Source organism: Catharus ustulatus, chromosome 22 (genome assembly GCF_009819885.2).
Source record: "Catharus ustulatus isolate bCatUst1 chromosome 22, bCatUst1.pri.v2, whole genome shotgun sequence".
Classification (NCBI taxonomy): domain Eukaryota; kingdom Metazoa; phylum Chordata; class Aves; order Passeriformes; family Turdidae; genus Catharus; species Catharus ustulatus.
The window spans coordinates 7604907-7623491 of record NC_046242.1 but is presented as its reverse complement, the minus strand read 5'-3'; the positions used below and the strand labels follow the sequence as shown (position 1 = coordinate 7623491).

At 43.7% G+C, this 18585-nt stretch overlaps 1 protein-coding gene across 4 annotated transcripts in view; it reads right to left on the bottom strand.

The window, feature by feature from the left end:
• Positions 1-18585, bottom strand: part of LOC117006030 (protein spinster homolog 2-like) — a 135205-nt gene that overhangs the window by 25205 nt on the left and 91415 nt on the right. For 3 of the 4 annotated variants that reach the window (XR_004419939.2, XM_033078251.2, XM_033078253.2), the window contains exons 9-10: positions 12806-12871; positions 5737-5835 (exon numbers count right to left, since the gene is read on the bottom strand). Coding sequence is in view for 3 of the 4 variants with exons in the window: in XM_033078251.2 (XP_032934142.1) it covers positions 5737-5835; positions 12806-12871 (165 nt within the window). In the remaining variant the exon portion in view is untranslated. The remainder of the gene's footprint in view (positions 1-5736; positions 5836-12805; positions 12872-18585) is intronic. The other variant, XM_033078252.2, reaches the window with a different exon arrangement.

The window sequence follows — 18585 nt, the reverse complement described above, 5'->3', positions numbered from 1 at the left end:
TCATGAACATGACAGATGCACAGAACTCTGAAAAAACACCAAAGCAGGCTGTGAATTCCTTGCATAGAGCATTTTAGAGATGGGAAGTCATTTGGTATTTTATTGGCAGACTTAAATCTTATCTGTTCCTGAGTCATCAGAAGTGGGAAGTTTGTTAGCTCGTTGCAATGAGGAGATCAATCCCTTCAGGACTGGTCTCCAGGTGGTTAATTCTCCTCTTATTTTGCAGCTGACAGTTATGTTAAAGATTTGGCCTCTCAGTGCACTATGAAAAAAGCTTTTAATTACTCAGGACCAGAGAAATCCTCAACTTAAAGTTCCTGCTTGAAGAAACAGGTAATAAGAGGAGCACAGCGATGCTCAGACTGGCAAGGCCACGTTCCATTTTACCCACTGTGGGTCATACACAGGCATGAATGTGGGCAAAGGGGGAGTGATGCCATCAGAGTTACACCACACCTGCCAAGCAGCTGGGACTTGGTGAAGAAAGAACAATAAAAACCATGAATGTGTATCACATTTCATCTACCAACTCTACCAGGTGATGGGAGATGCTGTTACACAAACTCATGTGCACTGTATTAGAACATGCTGCAGAAGGCAACAAGACAGAGCCCTCTGTTCCCTCCTCAACCCCACAAGAGCAGTGGAATATCTCCTGATGCTCCATGAAACAGAGTGATGCCAGGAGAGTATTTTGCACATTTTTATTACAGGACATTACTGCCTTTTTGACCTGGTGTTCATCTCTCCCCCTGCTTTGGCAGGAGACAGGACAGTGCCACCACCAGCAAGGGCCATATTTGAAGAATGGCTACTTGGGTCAGACAGGGACAGAACACCCAGACTGCAGCACCACATCCCAATGATCCACTTTACTGCAATAAGCTGCTTTTAAGTCAGTCAGAAGTGGATTTGAATCCCAATGGGAGTTTTAGTCTAGCAAACTGAACTGGAAAAAGTGTTCTTCCAGGGTAAGCATGTCCTACTCTGAAGCAGCCATAACATTTTAAACCATAAAATATGAATTTTGAACTATAATACATGAATTCTGCTGTCTCAGGCAGGCAAGTCTTCACACATAGAGCTACTTTCAATACAGATATACTTGGTTAGGTAAACACCTTCAACCAAATCAACACAAAGGCTGTTTCAAACTGGGCCAAGATGCTGTGAAATCTTCACCTCCAGTTATACCTTTCATTAAAAGTATCTTAATTGCTACATTTAGTAGTTTTTCTTGCCTTGCCCCTAATGAAATGCTGATCTGCCTGCCCTGATATTCTGCACCAGGGATAATTAACAGTGCTCTGCTAACTACTTGCTAAAGGAAGGTAATTTGTATTCTTGCTGCTTAAATAGCTCATTAGATTTATCAACCTGCTGACAGGAAAGCTGGGGAAGGGAGAAAAGTGAAGGGTGCCAAGGCTCCCACAGCCCAGCTGGCATGGAGGGGCTGGAGGTGGTGTCCCTCCAGTACAACTGGAACAGCCCAGGAGGGCAGGGAGGAGGGGAACCACCACCAGAGGAGTCCAGGGAAGGTTTTAGCCCATCCAAAGGTGCTCGTGGAGGAGAGCCATCTCTGGCAGTTTAGAACATCCTCCTCACAGGTGTGACCAGGAGATACAGACTGGTTTTCATCCTCAGAGCTCATGAAGAGCTGCACAGAGAAGATGAGAGAGAGTTTAAGCAGACAGGAGAGCAGGCAGCACAGCTCAGTGAGGACAGTGTGTGCCTACAGCAGCACCTGGAGGGACAGCAGGGTCTGCAGAAGGTCCTGCTGGCAAGGACAGGATGGAAAAATGCTCAGGTAGAAAGAAAATTACAAACTTGGAGGAAGGAAAGAAAAAGTCCAAAGCCACAGCCTTGAAAAAAAAACAAAACCCTTTTGCCTGTATTCAGACTTCCAGAATGAGAAGAGCAGTCAGGAAGTGGAGGGGGACACAACAAGAAGGATGCTGTAAACCCTGAGAGGGAAAACAGGTTCATGCCTGTGCACAGATGGACACAGGAGCAGGACTTGAAGTTATTTTAAAGATCAAACCAGAATTAGTGATACAAAGAGCTGGAATTGTGATGCAGCCTGAGAAGAATTAACTATTTCATGCTGCCCATGTTGTTGCCACCTCCATCCCCTTGCTCTCCTGAGTCTGAAATGCTGTCTAGGGCAGCAGGTGAAGACCTTTATCTGATACTCAACATTAATGGTGGGTTTTGGGGCATTTCTCTTAACACTTCTGTGCTGCAGCAATCGTGTCTGCATAGCGGGAGTGGTCAAAGACAGAAAAGTACTGCACATATTTGGGTGTAATGCACTCAGCAGGTGAGATTTCTCACCAATTTCCTCAAGAATAAAGCATGGAGTGACACTGGAGTTGTTAAAAAGGAGTTATTTAAACTCCACAGGTTGGTTATCATAAAGATCTTGAAAAAAGTTTCAGCTCTCTAGGAATAAAAGCTCCATCTACTAAATACTGCAGCAATGCCTATTCTCATTTGGAAATGAGCAGGCAGTGCTGATTTACAGTAATTGATCTCAGAGCTTGCCATGTAGCAAAGCTTTATGCAAATTACAGCTGCCACCCTAAAGCTGCATTTGCATAACTCCTTTGTAAGTCAATCTTGAGGCTTTTTACCATGATAAAAGTTACCAATATTTAAAGAGACATGAAAAATAGCCACACATATGTGCTCCCTGCCACTTAGCTTTTAATCACTAGTGTGTATTTGCTCCTTTGGGTGGTTTAAGGAGCTGCAGTGCAGAAGTTACAGAAAGTCTGAGTGTGACCTTGAGCTCTCAGGACACACCACAGAGCAGGGCAGCAATTGCACACCTGAGGCTGGGGCTGATCAGCACCTTCTGTGTTCCACACAGGCATTTTAAGATCAATACAACATTTACTGGTATCCAGCAGAGACAACTGCCTGCCACAGCTCGGTGCTACAAGGACAAGGTCACCAGTTCTTCTTTAAGAGCATTGCTAGAGGGAATCTCACTATAAACTCACCAAAACCATGTAGGATTCCAGCCATGTTTGATCAAAGCACTGATCATTTAGTGAGGGGACTTCAGGGAATTCTGTAAGCAGTTGGAAGACACAGCAGAGCTCCAGGATCCCAGGTGAACCCAAGTGACCAGGAGGCTGTTTCACCTTCTGAGCCTGCCTGTTACTGCAGCTCACAGAATCACAGAATCATTAAGGTTGGAAAAGACCTCTGAGAGCATCAAGTCCAACCTGTGACTGAATATCACCTTGTAAATCAGATCAGAGCACCGAGTGCCATGTCCAGTCATTCCTTGGACACCTCCAGGGCCTCCTGCTGCTCTCCTTCAAAACCTACCCCTGCTCTTGCTCTCCTGGTGCAGAGTCTGGACTCACAGCAGTGGGAGTTGATGTTCTCAGGGTGGGGATTCCCAGAAGGAATCAGGGAATCAGGTTCCCAAATTTCCTTTAAATCCAGCAGGAGTAGGTTACTCAGCCCTCACTGACTGCCTGGAAAATCTGGTTGGAATCTGAGCTCCTCCTGCAACCTGCCCAGGTGGGGTTTCAATGCTGCATGAAGGTCTCCATCCTGCTCTGCAGCTGGACAATTCCTGTGGCTTTTAATACCCAGGTTCAGTGCTTGCCTTAGCTCTGGTGCTGAAGTTGGCTGTCCTTTCACTTGAAATAGCATTTGTTTGCCTGTGTTATGTGGAGCTGTAGTTGACCTTTCAGTCCTGGTAGCAGAGGAAGGATGAATCAGCCCAGCCAGAGAAGAGGCTGCACAGAGGGATGCTGGCTCCTTTCATGACATGAGTGCTTCACTCCTCCTCCTCTGCACAGAGCCTTGGACTGCATCACCTCCTCCCAAATCACAACTGCCCAACAATTACAGCATTAGAAAAGGATCATTCAAAATAATAACAAATATTTTCTCAGTCTAAAGAAAGCCTAATGCAGCTATTAAATTGGGACTATACATATTTCAGCCAAGAATCCTTAAGTAACTCACAACTTGCTTGATCTCTGAATACCAGGAGGGCAAGGCACATTATTTCTACAACCAAAGACCTTCTATTTTTAATATATGACATTGAAGAGCCCCAGGCAACTTTCAAGAATAATTGCAATCATTCAGGGCCCTAGGTATTCCTCCTGGACATCCCTCTCCTCTAAGGAAAGGATGAACATGCAGCAGTCACTGAGGCAGCCCCAGCCCTGCCTCATCTCCAGCCCCTGTCCTGCCTATTCCCTTCTCCTCTCCCACATTCCCCACCTGCCCTGCCTGCAGCAGCCTCTCCTGCAATTCCTTTGTTCCTGCCACCTTCAAATAACTTCTAAAATAAGATCATTTTTCCCAGGTACCCAGAACATTGAAGTAAACAAGGAATTAAGCTAAAGTATGCAGTTATATTCTCTTGAGAGATTTCTCATTTCTTTGGTCTTCTCAGTCTTATCTCTAGCTGCCTTTTCCTGTGTGCTTCAGAGGGCTACAGAGCAGCCATAGCATTGCCCCTCAAAAGTAAACATTTATGTATAATTAAACAGATATACTCACAAAATTAAGTGTAGAAAAATAAGTATATGTAGCTACACACACTGATGTCTATAGGATGAATAGATGAGCAATGATGGTTGTAAAAAATAAAAAAGCCCCACAGCACCCAGCAGCTGTGTCTGAGCTGGAGGAGCACATCAAAGTCCTGTCTCTCAGCTGCTGGGACCAGTGAAGATCCCAGTTACACCCCTGGATAGCAGCACTTTCAACACATCAGGAGCAGGGTCACTGAGGGATTTCTGTGGAAGCTACTATATTTTATAAATGATGATTTGTGATCTCTGAAACTCCATGCATCAAACTCCACTGAAGGAAAAAGACATTTCCCCAGTGTATCCAGATTCCTTTTCCTCATTACATTTCCCAGGCCTTTTATTTTCAACTGTGAATATTCTCTGACTGCCAGATTTTGGAGCTGGGTCCCTTGTTCTGTTCTGCAGTAGGATAATGGTGGCATAGGAAGGGACATCCCCAGTCTGACCAAGGCCAGCTGCTGAAGCAGTCACAGAAAGGAACCCAAAGTGAACACCCCAGGAAGGAATACTAATACAAATAAAATAAAATTTAATAAAGCTAATAAAAATACTAATAAAAACCCCTGGTAGGGAACTGCCCAGGCTCCCCAGGGAATGGCCATGGCCCCAGGGCTGCCAGAGCTCCAGGAGCATTTGGACAATGCTCTCAGGAACAGGGTGGGACTGTTGGTGTGACTGTGCAGGGCCAGGAGCTGGACCGGATGATGCTTGTCCATGCTCTCCAGCCCAGAAAAACCTGTGGTTCTATGATTTACTATCACACAAACCAGGTGCAGCTGTGTGTTGCTGCCCACAAACAGGTATTTGGTTTCTGAGGTCAGTTAACAGCTAAACACACAAATGACTCTTCCAACCTCATTTCTATCGGCCCCATGTCCACACCACAGCAAGGACACTCCCTCTTTTCAGAGCTGTCTGTGGGCTTCATAAACACCTCAGGTTAAAAAGATGTGGAAGATTATTTAGCAGACCCTGGACTGCTGGTTTGAAGTGCAGCTCACAACTCAACCCAACCAGGCAACAGAAGCTGCACTGCTCTGCAGCACTCCCCATTCTGCTGACAAACACAGGCCTTCCTTCCCAGCAGGGTCTAACTTGGCATTTCAGATGAGCAGCTCAGAAACAAAAGCAAACCCTGCCAGAGCCTGCTGTGAGCACTTACAAATCCAATGAGATAAGGACTGCCAGCATCTCCCAGGAGGTGTGAAGTGAAGCTCTGCAAGGCCACTGCGGTTGCACGGCGAGTTGGGATGACCACGTACTGCAAAGGGGAAAGAAACAAAAACAGGTGAAGAAGCTGAAATAAGAACCTGCCCATCTCTCTTGTGCTGCTCAGTTTATGCTCAGGGCAGCACAAAACAAAGCAGCCACCCCAACAGAGGTACTGGCCATCCATGGCTGGCTCAGGCAAACTCAGACACCCTTCCTGCTCTGGAGTTTTCCTGCTGGCAGGTGCTGAGGGAAGGAAGCTCTGCCCACCTGCTCCATTCTCAGCACTGCTTGGACTATCAGCTTTGCCCACAAGATACTTTGCTGTTGCTCCTCAGACTGTATTTTGTTTTGCTGGAGGGGAGAATGAAATTTAAAGTTGCTCAACACCATCAGCCTTCCAATCTAGGATTGTGCTGAAACTGGGATATTTGGTTTATTCCATTTGTTTCCTAAACCATCAGCAATCCACATCTGTATGAAAGGTCACAGTCACCCATCCTCCCTTCCCAGTCCATCTCTAGCCACTTTACATTTTTCTCAAAAATTTGTGATTCCAATTGTGAAAAGTGACAAAGTCACGTTAGGAAAATTTTCCATAGCCAAGATACAGTATTTTGGTCTCCTCTCCTCTAATAGGACATGACACCCTTAGCCAGGTCATGCAGAATCAGTCAGATTACACAGGAACAGTGGAAAACACAAATTACTTCCCCATGAAGGGACTAGAGCTCAGAGATAATAGAGCTTTAACCATGAAAGTGGATAAAAAATTAAAAAATAAAAAAACCTAGCAACCCCTTGTCCTGTGGAATGACCTTAATTTTATAATACACTTTTTAGAGGCAGAAGGAAGTAATTGTCTCTTGCATAAATTGTTAAAGATGCTGGCTAAGGACATCTGCATCAAGTCCACATATCCCAGTTTATGAATTGATCCTGTCTTGATTTAAAGGCTGGAAGTAATGAAGAGTTCAATAGGTCTCTAAATCCAAGTGAGCATTGTTTCTGCCTGTAAGCACTGAACCTCACTGTGCCTTTCCTGTGGCTCTGACAGGAATGACTCTTGTTCAGCTCTTTGGAGACCATGATCTGTTTTATTTATCCACTTTCTCTCTGATGGGCTGCCTTCAGTCTTTCTTTACAAGTCCTGCCTTGCCAGCATCCTTGCAATCCTTTCCCAAAGTAATTTATTAATTAAATGTGACATTTCAGGATGGCCCATCCCAGCCAGAGATGCAGAGATCCTTCACCTGAACTGACTGGTAGGGAGGACTCTCTCAGGGCACAGGACTAAAGTACATTGCAGTGCTTGAACTGCTCCTCACAGGGAAGGGGAGTTGCCCTGTCTGCAGTGGAAATAATTACCATAAAAGCCAGAAACAAAACAAAGAGCATTGAGAAAATCCACACTAAAAGAGAACTGATGCCTATTTAAAATTATTATCTCATTCCAAGCACAGACAATTCTGAATTATGGGTAAAATTAGATTAAATGCTTTTCCTCAGGGTTTACCATGTGTGTTCAGATGACCTGCCAGTTCTTTCATCCCTGCTTTGACAAAGCTGCAAATGCACACTGCTAATGCACTTTCATGCCATGTATTAAGCAGACACCCTGTTCAACTTCTGTTGCACAACAGAAGAGCAAGATGTGTTCAGATCCAGAGCAGCTGCCCAGCTGTGGATGTCAGGCCCTGCCCTCCTGCTGCATCCAGGAGCTCAGAACACGACTTGAAGAAAGAAATCCCAAGAGGAAAATTAGCTCTAAACCTCATTAGAGACACTGAAACGTGCTGAAGGTCAGGATGTGAACAGCAGCAGAGCCCCACAATTCATTCCCACTCCCCAAAGAGGCAGAGAATGGATGCAACCTGGATAGACCAGACAGAAGAAAAGAAAAATGAAGAGTGAGTTATTTTTGCTCTTCCCACCTGGCCCAGTTCACAGAGGGGCAGTGGAGAGGCATTCTACAAGATCTCTTTGGGAAAGGGCATCTGAGTAGATAAAATGAAATTCTACCTGATTCAAGAGTTGTGAAACACGAAATTTAAAACCTAAAATGCTTTTTCTTTCTGTAGAGTTTATGTTAACCAATCTGGAGAAAAAAACCTGCCTGGTTCTGTATTCTATTCATTTTTGTAGCAAAAGGACAAAAGAAATGGCACATTTATTAAAATGTACCACTTTCAGGGAGGGACAGTGAATTGATGCTAATTAGAGGAAGAAATCTTAATGATACCTGTATCATGTGTGCATGCATATATAAATATTTATACACATGAATATACACACATATATTAGACATAATTTTGCATGTATAGCTATATTATGCAAACACAGTTTTGCAAGCAAGATTTCCAGTTTAACTGAAGAAGTTATTGATGGCTGAAACACCATGAAGGGCTAAAACTTGGTATATTTAGTCTGGAATTCAAGAGACAAACACCCCCCTCAAAGCAAAAACCCAACATGTAGCAAGCAAATGAACATGACCTCCTTGAAAAACATATTGGAAAGGAAAAAAAATTTAAACCAGCACCTCCAAAAAACAACAAAAAACTCCACTCCATCCCTACTTTAAAAACATTTTGTTCTGATGGACAGGAAGCAGCTGGAAGCAAACATCCACTGTTCTTGGAAGACAGAAGTAAATTACAACTCTAAATGGGCACTTCAATACTAAAATAGACCTAAATTCAAACCATGCATGGCCTGGTTTGGTCATCCCACAGAAACTGGAGGTGGAGGAGCCACAGCAGCCAGGGAGGAAGCCTGTGGGATTGTCCTGGCTCATCCCTGATCCCAGCTTCAGAGGCAGGCAGCACAGAGGATGGCAGGGGGCTGACCAAGCAGCTCTGGAAACCTCTGCTCTTTAAAGAGAGGTTCACAAAGGCCAGGGATTACTGCTGACATCTCCTTCCTGTGATAGAACCAGCAGGAGCTGGTCTGGAAGAAGTTAATGGGGAGAGATCCCCCTTCTCCCAGGAAAAGGCCACGTGCCAGAGGTAAGTTCTGATGTTTATGTCCAAGCTTTAGCAGAAACTCCACTCTCAAGCTTTCTGCTGCCTTTTCTGGGTCAGGACAGAAGCACCAAAGACAAAGAAAACATGCACTAACACTGTTCCAGCCACTGACAGAACTGGAAATAGCACAGCTGTCCCTGCTGCTCAGGAAAGGGCAAGGCTGGGATCCAGAGAGACCCTCCACAAAGACACTGCCTATAAAAGTTCTCCTAAATGAAGTGAGAGGAGGCTGCTGTGATTCCCAGATCCCAGCACATCATGGAGCAGAACACCTCCACCTGCAGCCCTTGGATGCTCTTGTAGGGTTTGGAGTGGGCTCTGTTCCCTCATTCTCAGGCATTCCTCACCTTGCCTTTCAAATCTAACCTGCAGCACTTGCAGTATTGTGTGGAGGCACTCAGAGAAGCAACAAGAACCTCTGAAAATGCAATTTATCTTTGGCTGTAAAAATAGGGCAGCATTTTGTACTAAATAAATAACTGGGTTTTATTTTTAGGGAAGGTAATCAGAATAAAAGCAACATTCCTACATGCCTATGGCACAGCTGAGCACCAGTCTGTGCCTGTTTCAAGCCTAAAGGAAGACTTTGACTTTACAACAAAACATCAAAGCAGCTCCTTCATGGCAGGTCATGACCATTTAGAAAGAACTAATGTTTTAAAAGAAAACAGAAATATGCATAGCAATTTTTTTGCATGAATGTCAGGACTATGCATAAACTGGAGGATGGCTTTTCTCAGCAAAGACCTAAAGAGACTGTGATTGAAATAGAGGCACTTGAGATTGCTTTGTGGCTCTTACACAAAAATTCCAAGCCCCTGTCCATCATTTCTGCTTTTGAGATGTGGTATGGAGGAAACCCCCACTATTAGTACCAGCCTCCCACAAAGCCCCACACACTGCACATATCTGAGTTACCCACTTGCCTGCTGCACTGGAGCTCATTCATTCTGCTGTTATGAGGCAGTTTTAATGCTACTTTGGGCTTCTGGTAATTTTAAGGCCAATTTGCAAAGATGGCTGATGAAATCTGTTTCATAATTAGCAAGCTCCATACAAAGCATCCCTCCTTTCCCCAAGCACCATCTGAGCATGTGCCTGGGAGGAGATATGGAGAGTTGTGCTCAGGAGAATAAAACCTGTTTTGTACAAATTTGCATTTGGAACAAATCTCAGCCTTTCAGAATGTCAGGCAGTGCAGAACTGCAGCCCTGACAGTTTATCAGAGCCAGCACTTGGCACCTTGCACTGCAGGAAGGCTGAGGAGCTGGGCTCTGACCCTTCTGCAGGAGGAGCACTGGATGCAATGCAAGCACAGAGCAGGAAGAGCCAACTATTAAACTGGAAGATAATAAGCACACATCCATGTTTTGCTACAGAAATTAAATTTGAAAAACCCCTGGAGGTCCTTAACTTGCCCGATAGGATTCTTCAGCAGTCACGGGATCTGTAAATCTTGGGAAAGCTGTGAGAAATCACCTGGGATGCAATTTCCAAAAAGCCTCACTCCTGGCATAATGAAATCATTAAGAACAGTGTTCAGGCAGTGTTGAGAGCTTTTATCCATGAAAACAGGGTAATATTTATGTATAGGATGAAAGTGTTGTTAAGCTTACGCTAATAATGCTTTTAAACTCCTTCCCAGCCTCAGGCAAGAACAGACACACTTCTGATTACACCAAATAAATAGTAATCACTAACATTAATTTGCTAAACATAAAAAGTGCATCAGCTAAAGCATTTCCACATCTTTCTCTGGCAATGCCTTCCCACCCAGCTGCCTGTCAAACGTGGCTGTAGCCTTGGCTCTCACCTATGACAGCCTGAGCCCCCTCTCATCCCCTGGGTGATCTGTCTGCACTTCAGCCTGGCTGCTTCCAGCCCTGTCCTCACCTGTGCTGAGGACACATCAAATGTAAACATCAAAAGTGATGTTTGCATTTATTTCTTTAAAACTTTCACACGTCCACTCATGCTGTTAATGCATCAAGCTGGGCATTATAGACAACACTCAGTTCATTTTCCTAAATAGACCAGAGGACAGTGAGCTGAAAAGTTGCCAGCAATTACCAAAATCCATTTTTTAACATGTTTTTAGTTTCTTTCCTAGTTTTGGAAAATTGAACTATTATTTCCAATCATTTCTTATGGAACTCTTTTGCACTAAAGCGACATAAATCACTGTAAATGCATCCCTACAAAATGCAACTGCCTATAGGATGCTGGTAAGACAGATGGCAAATCCTATAAAAGCTGTTCAAAAGCTACAGGATATTGAAGTCACATTGAAATCAACACAAAAAAATCTCTGTAATTAAATGGAACAATGATGGCAGCCCTAATATCCTTGATATAACAGAGCAGTTGGTTGAAAATATCTTTTGGGGTTACCTTGAGACAACACAGGTCAAGTATTATTTTCTGGAGGACCTTGAACATGTCTGACAGCTGGGACCACCTCAGCTGAGCCCATACCTGTGCCAGCCAATGTTCAGGAGGGTATAAAACAGCTGCTGTTTAATCCTCTCCACCAATTCTGAGTGGAGAGAACTGGGATTGCTCCTAGGAACACCACAGCCAGAGGCAGGATGGGACAGGGAGCTCTGGCAGGAATGAGCAGCTACACACACTGCACTGGAATTTCTTCCTCAGCACAGCTGTCTCCAGGCTGCACATCTGTGCAAGTGTTGAGATACCACACTATGAATGGTCACAGCAGCCTTGAAGTCAGCACAAGCTGCAAAAGGCCATGCAAGTGCCAGGGAAGCCCCACAGAGCTCTGTCCCAACACAGCTGACCTGGCAGGAGGAATCAGAAGCCATCCAATGCTACCAGAGTACACTGCCAGCCTTTGTTCCTCTGTGCTTCACCCACACTGAGGAGTGGATTTAACCACTCCACCTCTCAAAGCCCTCCCTGCACAGATGAGTGAAAGATGGAAAGTTCATCAGGAATGCAACTGCAGAGCTACTTTAAAATATAAACACAACCTTGAACTTCAACATAAACAGAACTTAAGCAGAGGCTTGAAGTTCTCTGCTGAATCAATATATCAACACCATTATCTTTACATCTAAGAATACTGAGCCTGATTGTTTCCTCACTGATGTTTGCATAACCAACAAACACAAGTCAAGGGAGTTTTCTGTTGATGCCAGACTGATTACATTTTTAGTTCTGTCAACAAGCTGACAAAAGACCTCAGGAAAGTCCTGCAATGGTTCTGTGCCTTAGTGCCTTTCTTTTCATACAATTAGCAACACCTCCTTCACAACAGGGCTGCAATATTGTGTTTGATGGACTCTGATGGAAACCTCTACAAAATATGCAGAGCTCTTGAACAAAAGTCCAGACTATTTCATGTGAAAATGGGACTGCTGAGGTCAGCCTGCTGATTTGAAAGACTTAAAAAGCTCTGTGGTGGAGAAAGAATGGAAAATGAAGGACATGAGTTGAAAAGTCCTTGACACTTTCCTCTTGGAAAAGGTGGACACAGTCCAAAAATTCTTTATACTTTCTTTTCCTCTCTGCTCTCCCAGAGGTGGGTTTCTATTGTGTATGTGATGAATGGTAGGTAGATGGGCGGCCTTTGTGGTCAGAGGAGGGAGGGAGGGGATGGAGGGAAGGATTTCCTATAGCAGAACAAAGCTGAGTTATTGATAACAAAGCCCACAAATGTGCTGCCTGTTAGGAAATGCTGCCTGAATTCTGTGCATTTGGGGTTTTGCACAAGCACTTAAAATTTTGGGAAATTATTTGAATTCAGAAATCTCATGCTTTCTGGACATCTCTCCCTGGTGCTCAGAACAAAGGAGAAAAAGGATTTTTTTCCTCTCTCCTTGTGACACTTTTCAGTAAGCAAAAATAATAATAATAAAAACCAGAATAGGCTGAAGTAAGGACTAGGAGCTGGAAGAAATTGTGAACTTCAGGCTGCTCTTGCAAGTTGACAAACTTCTCTGAACACAGGAAGATGCTGTTCCAAAGTGCACTCACCATTAGTATGTCTGCTGTGATAGCCCAGTTTGAAAACAGAAGAGTTTCTCCGATAAAAATGCAAATCTGTTGTAACAAAACACACAGAAAGGAGAAGATTTATTCACTTGACATTCAGAGGAAAAATAAGCTGTCACAAACTTTCTTTTGTTGCTTATTTTTCTCATACCTACACAGCACACTCCTTGTTGCTGTTGTGGTTTATCCTGACTATTAGCAAACCATAGACTTGTATCAGAGCTCTAGAGGGCTGGCCTGAAATATTGTTATGGTAAACTAAGTTTATGATCTACAGAGCAGCTAAATTAAAGGCTGACACTTTTGATTTTAGCAGAACATGAAAAACCAGCATGAAGAGACAGCCCCAGGCTTGCATACTTAGAACCATAGAATTGTTGAGGTTGGAAAAGCCCTTTAAGGATCACCAAGTCAAACTTGCACTATTCTATTCCAAAAAGCCAGTTAGAAAAGAGAAGGAAGCCACAACTCCCCAAAGCACAGCCACTTCCATTGCTGGGAACCAAGTTATGTGTTCAGCTCTGTGTAGAGAACTGTGGAGGATCCCTTCTCTCCCCAGCAGCATTACAGGGGTAATATCTGTCCAGTCAAGACTGGAATTAAATATGGGCTTTGCAACAGCAGTGTCTTGTGGTGAAATACAATCCTTAATTCTATGGAGATGGTCAGCAAGAGACATTAAAAGCCACAGAACTGCAAGAGTGGCAGCTGTGACATGATGTGACCACTGCCACTGTCTTTCCCACACACCAGTTGAGGTTGCTTAAACCCCTCAGACCACCCTGTCACTGCCAGGAATAATTTTCTTTATTTAGCAAGTCTTATGCACTGATCTACAGAAGCTTCCTCTATTTGTTTCTAAAATTGTCTTTGTTTCTCAAATATTTTCTCTCCCTTTTCTCTTTTTCTGTGACTGGATCTGCTTCCTCTGTGATGGTGTCAGAGCCAGTCATTCAGCCCAGCTGGTCAGTTAGGAAATCTCTATTTCCATTTTCCCACTGCCCACTGGTCTGCCTTGAGATTGGCTCTCACTGGAAATGACAACTGCCAAGGAGAGAACCCATTCAATAAAACAAGGTGCTGTCAGGAGTTGAAGCCATGTGCCCCATGGGTACAGGATACACACTCAGACCTGCTTTGAAATCTGTCCTGCTACACCTTTGCAGCTGCTGTTGCTGGGGTTCTGTGGCTGGAGAGACTAAACTGAGCCTGGGAATGACGGAATCACACTTCTGAATGCAGCATCAACAGGCCCTGCCTGCCCCCAGCACTGCAAACAGGCAACTGCTTGCCTTGAGCTGATAGGAACTGCACACTTTTAAATTGCTACAGGCAGCAAGAACTTCCTTGTGCAGGAATTTAGCACAAGACCTTTAAATAAATCACTGAAATGCTACAAATATCAGAGCACACCAGTTCTAAGCTGATGAATGTGCATTTCAACCAATCCATGAAACATGAGATTAATAGGTGGGTACTGGCAAAAGGAAAAGAGGAACAAGAGGAAGATCAAAAAGTAGGATAAAAGACACTGACATTAAAAAATGTCTGTCCTTCACCTGCTGCTGGGGGTTTATAAAAATGAGTTCACCCACTGCAAAGGGCATGTGAGGATATGTGGCATTTCTGCACAAGGGAGACTCTGGGGAAGCTAACAGCAAATAGGGCAGCCCCAGAGCAGATAATAGGTAATTGCTCCTGAAATGCTCACGGTTGTGACTCCTCACACACTTTTTGAAGCCTCATTTTACACTGAGACTTCACCTCTATATATACATCTGTTCCTGACTCCAGCTGTGCTGTGTAACATCTCACCATGGCCATTTGGTGTCTGATTGCTCATCTGTGCTTTTCTGTTTAAATGATCAGTTTAGTCAATTCTGGCTCCCTAAAATGATAAATTAAGTTTGCAAAGGGTGTATCTGTCAATACCTTCATTATTTGTATTTCTCTCTGAAATGGTGGGTAACACACCCTCATGTACTCCTGAACCTGGAGCAATTCTAACTCCAGCTCAGTTCTGGGCAATATTGATGCCTCACAAGTAGGCAGGTCACCAACAAGAAAGTCCCTGGGGTTGAGTCTAAAATGCTCTAAAAGCTCTCTGGCAAGGTTTTACCCTGAGATTTGCTGATTCTGCAAGATCATAAAATGTCTTTGAGGAATTGAAATAGATGTTGAAATTGAGGAATTTGGAACAGTGTCAAAGGAAAGCAAAGCAGAGCATCTCTCTCCAGTCACTTGGAGATTTAAACAAGTGTAAAATCTGCACTTGAAATGTCTGAGCAGTGTGAGATGATGATGCCACACATATAATGGGCTTCCAGAGACTGGTTTGAAAACCAAGTTTCAAAGAGTTTATATTTCAGAAAAAGTGGGACCTACAGATATGCAAATTGGTGCTTTAAGGAGCTGGATTACAGCAGAAATGCACACACTGCAAGGAAAACTGAGTAAGAAGTGATTGGACTATACAGCCAAGCAAGATAGTAGAAGAGAGAAATACAGGTGTCTGGGTAGCTAAATGATACAGAATTGTTGTTTTAGTCCACCTTGCCAGCCACTTTACCACTGCAATAATTTACTAGATCAGTATGAAAAGACTGGCTAGAAAAAAGTAATCTGTCTACCTGCCTCAGATGGGAGTGGCTGCTGCAGAATGGGAATAGCAACTGCCCCAGAGACCAAAATCACCTGCAAGGAAGGACTGAGCAGAAGAGAAAACAGTCCATGTGTTCAGGGGAGGGAGAGAGCAAACTACAAAACATGTAAGGGGCAGGGTGATTGTGTTAATGGAAACGCAGGTCTTTTAAAAAAAAAAACCAAAACCTATAAAACCAATAAATTAAAAAGCAAGGGCTCTGCAGGCTCTTGCTGGAGTGCTGAACACTTCATTGAAGCTGATGCCTGGATCAGTCAGCATCAAAGCTCTCGAGTGTTAACTACAGCAGCGAGGGAGATGGTGGTCTGGTGGCCACAGCTCTCTCACAGTTACAGAGAATATCTCTTGGGGACCCACCTAATTGCTTGGAAGTGAGAATTTTAAGGCTCTGAGCCAATGAGGGTTCCAAAAATATTCATTGTCAATTTTTGCATGGTGTGATCCATGACAGGAGCCTAAGGACAGTCACAGTACAGAAGGTTGGCAAATGCCACCATGCTGTGGGACAGACATTGCCTTTCCTTTCACAGACACAGAACTCAAGGATGTGAGCCAGGACAAGCTGTCAAGGAAGCTATCAGAGACAAGAAAATCACCCCATAAATGTTACTGTATTGTTTCCAGAAGGAGATTTAATCATGGATTTTGAGATCAGGAAGGTGACCTAGCCCATCATTCTGTCCAGCAGCCACAGAACACTCTCCCCTTCATTATGGACCAATGAGATTTAAAACAAAGAGCAATGAGAAACTGCTGCACCATGCAACCTGGTCTCCTACTCCTGTTCTCCTTGAAATACAAGGGAATCAAACACCCTGGAAGTCTGCAAGATTGCAACAGCTCTTTGAATGGCATGGGAAAACATGAGTTTGTGTTAGAGACTTGCCTTGGGAAGTCAATTCAGTATGGCACTGCCACAATAATACCCTGAGCTATGATAGCTCAAACCTGTTGGAAACCTTTGGTTTTTGAGCTTTCTGTGCTTTCTGACACTGATACCCTGGAGAACACTGCTTGTGACCTGAGGCCTTGGAGAAGGCTCCAAATTTGAGTGATGGAGTTAAAATCATGGCTGTGTAGTTAAATGGAAGTGTGTGATTTCACATGGTGATGGGTTTTGAATTTGAAGGTTTTAGAATATAGTAATAGTTATGGGACAAGATGAAGGTTTTTGGTCATTGTCTCTTTCTGTCTTCTTCCTTCTTCATGATTTCAGGCAACAGTTTTTGGTTGGACAGTCAGTGCTGCACTGCAGGTCACAGCAGTTTGGTTATTGGGTCAATAATATAAATAATACAGGTGCTAGTTCTCTATTGTACTGTTTAGCTTTAAAAAACCTTGTAACTAGCTGGGTTCATCTCCATTTTGCTGGCTTTTAGCTGGTACCTAGAAGTGTTACAGAACTTTCTGTACTTTAGATAAGACTTAATAACCAAGCCTGAACATGAGAAAATTAATGTCCTTTGTGTTTTTAATCTGACTCTGAGTGAAGACAGAAGAAAATGAAGACAAGCCACTAATTAGATGGTGCAGATACCACCTTTACACAAAGCCAGACCTACCCTCTCTTTGTGGGCATCAGGTTTCCAGCAGCAGAGTATTTGGGGCTATGGAGAGGCAGTGCTTCTTGCTGCAGCCTAACAGCATCACAAACAGGCTCACATTCCTGATACCCCCTCCATGTGCAGCTCTAAATTCCTTTACAAATCATTGACTCTTTATTAGATTTACTGCTCATCCATAATAAAATAAATTGTTTCTAGGATTGTTTAAATTATACCATCTCTATTTATATACTTAAACAATGCAGAATAGTTATATGGCTATCAAAAAAAATAGAAAAAATATAAAAATGAGACTAATAGCCACCTCCTGCTGCACAATTTTTGAAAAAAGTATTTCCAGCCTAGAAAGGGAGAGGTTTCTTTATAAGGAGACTGAACACCACAAATGAACACATCTGTCACTGGGTCTGAGAAAGGAGAAAATCCCAGCTCTGTCTGCACAAAGAGGTGGAAGGAGCAGGTGAGGGGTGTGATAGATCAATGAAAGGATTGAATGATTCACCAGCCAGTAACACCCTCTCACAGGTTGTCTGAGGTGATAATTTTTCTGCCAGTTCAAATGTCAGTTCATGGTCACAAACCAGAGTCCTGAATCTTAAATAGCCAGAGGAGTTATTCTTGGCTCTGTCGATGATTTTGAACTTCCACTCTTTCTGGTTGTGCTTCCCCAAAACTGTGGCAGCTGCTGAAAGACTCAGCAAATAAACATGGCCAGGCCAGAGCTCAAAATACAGAGAAATGAGGAACAGCAGTTGGCTGGTTACTTGTAAAGGAATTCTCCTTGCTGGCTGAGCATGTGCTGCTGTGTGGAAATGAAGGGTGGGCTTTCAGAAGGGATCCCACTACTCCAGGCATCTCATACTTTCCCTCATAAACTTCTCCCAGGCTTCTCTCACTCTGACATTAAAAGGGAACCAGAGGCTTGTTCAGAGAGTGGAGTTTTACTCCTACTGAAAGCAAGATTCTAGCCTGAGGCTGGATTACTATAGTTGAGCTTTTCCTTTTCCCTTCAGTCTAACTAAAAGAGAGTTGGTTTAGATGAGATGTAAGGAAGGAGTGTTTTACAAAGGTGGTAAAGCATTGGCACAGGGTGGCCAGGAGATGGTGGATGCCTCATTCCTGGAAACATTCAAGGCCGGATTGGAGGGGGCTCTCAGCAGCAAGGTCGAGTGGAAAGTGTTCCTGCACAGTGCAGGGGGGTTGGATTACACGACCTTCAAAAGTCCCTTCCAACCCAAACCATTCTATTTATCTGGATCTATTTGATATCTTTTTATATAATCCAATTTTAAGCACTCAGGGAGGGGCTGTATTTTAATCTGCATTTGTGCAGCACTAAGTACTGTAGGTTCCTGGGCTATGGTAATACAGATAACAAATTGAAATTGCTGGGTAATTAATACTGGCCTGGTGCAATCCACCTAGTTATGGCAATGAATGGTACTGAAAGGGAGCCAAAAGCTTGCCCACAGACAAATTACACTGTAATTGTCATCTGGTACCACTGCAATACCCTCACTGCAAGGGAAGTGCTC